This window comes from Haliotis rufescens, unplaced genomic scaffold (genome assembly GCF_023055435.1).
Source record: "Haliotis rufescens isolate VD_foot unplaced genomic scaffold, xgHalRufe1.0.p SCAF_2, whole genome shotgun sequence".
NCBI lineage: Eukaryota > Metazoa > Mollusca > Gastropoda > Lepetellida > Haliotidae > Haliotis > Haliotis rufescens.
In genome coordinates, this window is record NW_025963890.1 from 36,634,626 (window position 1) to 36,638,724 (window position 4,099).

The 4,099-nt window shown below is 38.7% G+C and overlaps 1 protein-coding gene across 2 annotated transcripts in view; it reads left to right on the forward strand.

Annotated features, from left to right (window-relative positions):
* Positions 1 to 1,726, forward strand: part of LOC124111801 — a 9,210-nt gene extending 7,484 nt beyond the window's left edge. For both annotated transcript variants that reach the window (XM_046471627.2, XM_046471628.2), the window contains exon 2: positions 537 to 1,726. In XM_046471627.2, coding sequence (XP_046327583.2) covers positions 537 to 1,212 — 676 coding nt within the window. In that variant the 3' untranslated portion in view covers positions 1,213 to 1,726. The remainder of the gene's footprint in view (positions 1 to 536) is intronic.
* The last annotated feature ends 2,373 nt before the right edge of the window (positions 1,727 to 4,099 follow it).

Sequence of the window (4,099 nt, forward strand, 5' to 3'; positions counted from 1 at the left end):
AAAATCTCTCAATTTAGAAAGGACCTAACTATGTGAGCATCGACGTATCGAGCATTAACGTACCGTTCGTTACAGGATGAATCTAATGGCGGTTGTGTAAAGTGATCATTACACACAGACGTGTTATAGTGACCCTCACCTGTGATCCATATTTGTAGTTAGTGAGTGAGTAAGATGTAACACCTCTTTGAATAGTATCTCCGTTATATCATGAAGATCCAGCTTGTTGATGAGGAAAATACACACTTCTGTGAATAAGAATGTTTAATCTTCTTGTGTTCCATCTAATATTGCAAAACATGATCTAACCAGACCATTCAATCACTATTAACATGTCAGTCGATTCATTAAGTATCGAGATCTAGTGTTATCAATTAACAAAATATAACTTAAATAAAAAAAAGTATGAAAATCATAGAGAATTCTAGTTATGTCTGATAATGAAGACTAGAAGAGTCAATTATCTACACATAAATTTAAATTATCTCATAAAACCAAATTTGATTTTAATAATGTTTTCTTTTTTCATGTTTAAGGCACATCACCATAATGAAAGAAGAATCAATAACGCATATTCAAAAAATAAAGGACGCATTATATCAGCTGGCCGACGCTCTGGATAAAGACGATGTACACTATGCCAAAATTTCAGGAAGAACCTTCGTTGTCAACTTAGCTGGAGGAACCATTGTAACTCTGGGTGTTGGTGGTGCTTTTCGTCTCTCGCTTCTTGGATTTTCTCTTGCCGCAATGGTTCCCCCGATAGCTTTTGCTGGAATGGTTTTTGTGGCTGGCTTTGGCGCCGTTGTTGCGTATTCAAGATCTGCAGAAAAGGCATCTAAAATCTCTCACGTGATTGAAGCACAATCCATTCTTGACGAGTATTCAAAGTACTTAAGCAAACAAAAACCACTTGAAAGCTCTGACATCACTGCCGTTGGAATGTTAGGACCAATGGTAGATGCGTCATCTCTTGTACTGATCCCCAAAGACGGGAACGAGATGAGAGGGAGTGGTGCTATGGCCTTCTTATTGAGAAGTGAAACGTATACAAGTGTCACAATCACATTCAACATAGGAGAGTATGTCAAGGACAGCCAAACTCGATGCAACTCAAGTTCGGAGCTCACAAATGCAATTCGTAAGAAGGCCAATGAGCTTAAACAGATTATGGGAGTTTGGGTGATCTCCACTCTGGTTGACGAAAAATAAAAGGGATGTATTGATTTTCCAGCCGTTGGACATCATTCTGTGAAATAGTTGAATAGATTGTCAAAGATTGAAAATTTCCAGACATCTTATCTCAGAGCGAAATTTTCATGTATATCGCGAATGGGGCTTTTCTTTAAACAAGAGGCTTATAGTTTAAAATAAAAACAATAATCCGTTTTTGAAGCTTAAAACAAACCTTACCTTCATTCAAAATCCCCCGAATAGCACATGGCGGGTCCCTTATCAGATTTTTAAAAAACACAATCTCATTGCTTGTCAATACACTTCTCATATCAATAGCTTTTCAATTCCAGTCAGAAAGAAGTTTTCTGAAGCCACCCACTTTGTTATGGTCCATAGTCGAAAGTTAGTCAGGTTCAGAACCTTTCACCGCCCACGTATACTGCATGTAGTTCTAACCAATAATATCATACTACCGTGTAGTTCTAACCAATAATATCATGTTTGTGCAATTGGTTAGTATTTTTGTAAGTTTTAATGAATTTAGATTTGATGGAAATGTGTTTTGTATTTTGTAAACGTCGTTATAGATTTCAGAGAACTATACTTTTCAACAATTATAAAGAGTGTTTTCACTTCTGTTTGCAATATTATACACATGAAGACCTGAACGCAGCAATATTCAACATATGGAGACCTAGATTCAGCAATATTGCACACATGGAGACCTAGACTCAGCAATATCGCACATATGGAGACATAGACTCAGCAATATTGCACACATGGAGACATAGACTCATCAATATTGCACGCATGGACACCTAGAATCAGTAATATTTCACACATGGAGACCTAGACTCAGCAATATTGCACACATTTCTTCATCATGTTCTTCCTCTGGCCTCTCATGTTGGAAACGAAGCTGACGACGTCGACAGTGCCTTCTGCCGCTGCCTGATCCACGAGACTCTCTATAGCGATGTACGTACCTGTCCGTCCTATACCAGCGCTGCGGGGACGAAGAAGAACAATCAGAACATCGTACAGATGATTCTTCCTTCATACATACTGTACTGTGAACTCCTCATATTCATCTCAAACATACTGGATCATGAATTGTAAAGAGTGTGTGAGTGACTGAGTGAGTGAGTGAGGTTTTACGCCGCTTTTAGCAATATTCCAGCAATGTCACGGCGGGGGACACCAGAAATGGGCTTCACACATTGTACCCATGTCGGGAATCGAACCCGGGTCTTCGGCGTGACGAGCTAACGCTTTAACCACTAGGCTACCCGACCGCCCCCGAAAGAGAAAGACGTAGTCATTTAATGTTATCGATACGTATTCAGCACGTAGAACACAAAACAAAATATATTATGAACAATGTCTAACACGCCGATAACTTCCTGCTTGTGAATAATCATATAGTATTTATTTGTACTAGATATGATTCCGCTAAATTTAATTTGGAACCGAACGTGCAGTAAACAGATTGATTCTACCGTGATTAAATTACATGACAACTTATTTTTACCCAAAATAATAAGTGGAGTGGCATAGGTGGAGTGGGTTGTCATCTTGTATTGAGGTATCACTGATAGTAGTGAGTGAGTAAGTATGGTTTTACGCCACTTTTGGCAATACACCAGCAATATCAGGGTGTGGACACAAGAAATGGGCTTCACACATTGTACCCATGGCCGGGTCTTCGGCGTGACGAGCGAACGCTTTAACCACTAGGCTAACCCAAAGGATAGTACAATGTTTTGAGCATGTTGCTGTGAATGCTCAGACTTTGTTGTTCACATCAATGTATTGAAAAGTGTGCAGCACAGATACATAGCAAACAAACATACACAAGTACACAATACTAAATGAACTGAAAGGAACGTTGCAAGGTTTCGTTCCAGCTCATGCACAGTTGTGTCTAGTAGTTCAGCTGTGACCGGTTAAAATGTAGATGGATGGGACAGCACTACCTGTTGTTAGTGCTCTGTTGTCCCTTGACATGTTAACACGCACCCTTTACTTATTGATAGCATGCTTTTTGCCCAAAATGTACCAACCCATAATTTAGAAAGAAGTATTTCCCTAAGAAAATCACCCTCAAATCTGTTGTTTCAACCAGAGTATGTTATTGTGATTTGAAATCCACCGATTGACCCATCAGAATCAATTCATAGTAGATATTATTAATTAAACTAATATGGTCAGATTTTCAGGACTAATATCGCACCTGCAGTGAACCATGATAGGCTGTGTTTGATGTCGGTAAGCTTTTTATTACAATGTGTGTACAGAAAATCTATTGGAAAATAGGATAAACGTTATACCTTTTCGTTCCGAACAACGAGGGATGTCATAGTGTAGTTTGCTAGTCGTGTTTCTGTCTCCATTGTAACTGTGATGTCACCATAAGTCTGTGTTCCTTTCTCTGGCCAGTACTGAAGGCACTTCATCTGTAAATATCAAGGCTATTCATAAGGTGTATATATAAACAAGAACCATGTCAGAGAGACCTGACTGTTGTGATTGAAAGATAATCACTGGTATGCTCTGATACACCTTTTGATAAAGTTTAGCTTGTGGGTTTGTCTCAGAGTTTGAACTGTTCACTGTTTCCTTCTTTTGCACACTTAATGAGACCCTCTTTCTTCCGTGATGATCAAGTAAAACCCAGTAAAACCATGACAACTGTTTTGCATTCTCCCAGTTAGATCATCCTCCAGAAATCCACAACTGCGTCAGGTCTGTACGGATCTTTTAAATGTGAACGTTCTCTCATGAATATATGATTAATAGAATGATGCACATCAGGTTGGTAATGTAAGTCGCACAAAAGTCATTATATATCAAAGCTCTTGTCAACATAAAATTTGTCCATTTCACGAAATGACAGGAAACCAAGTTGAGAATGTTTGCAGTT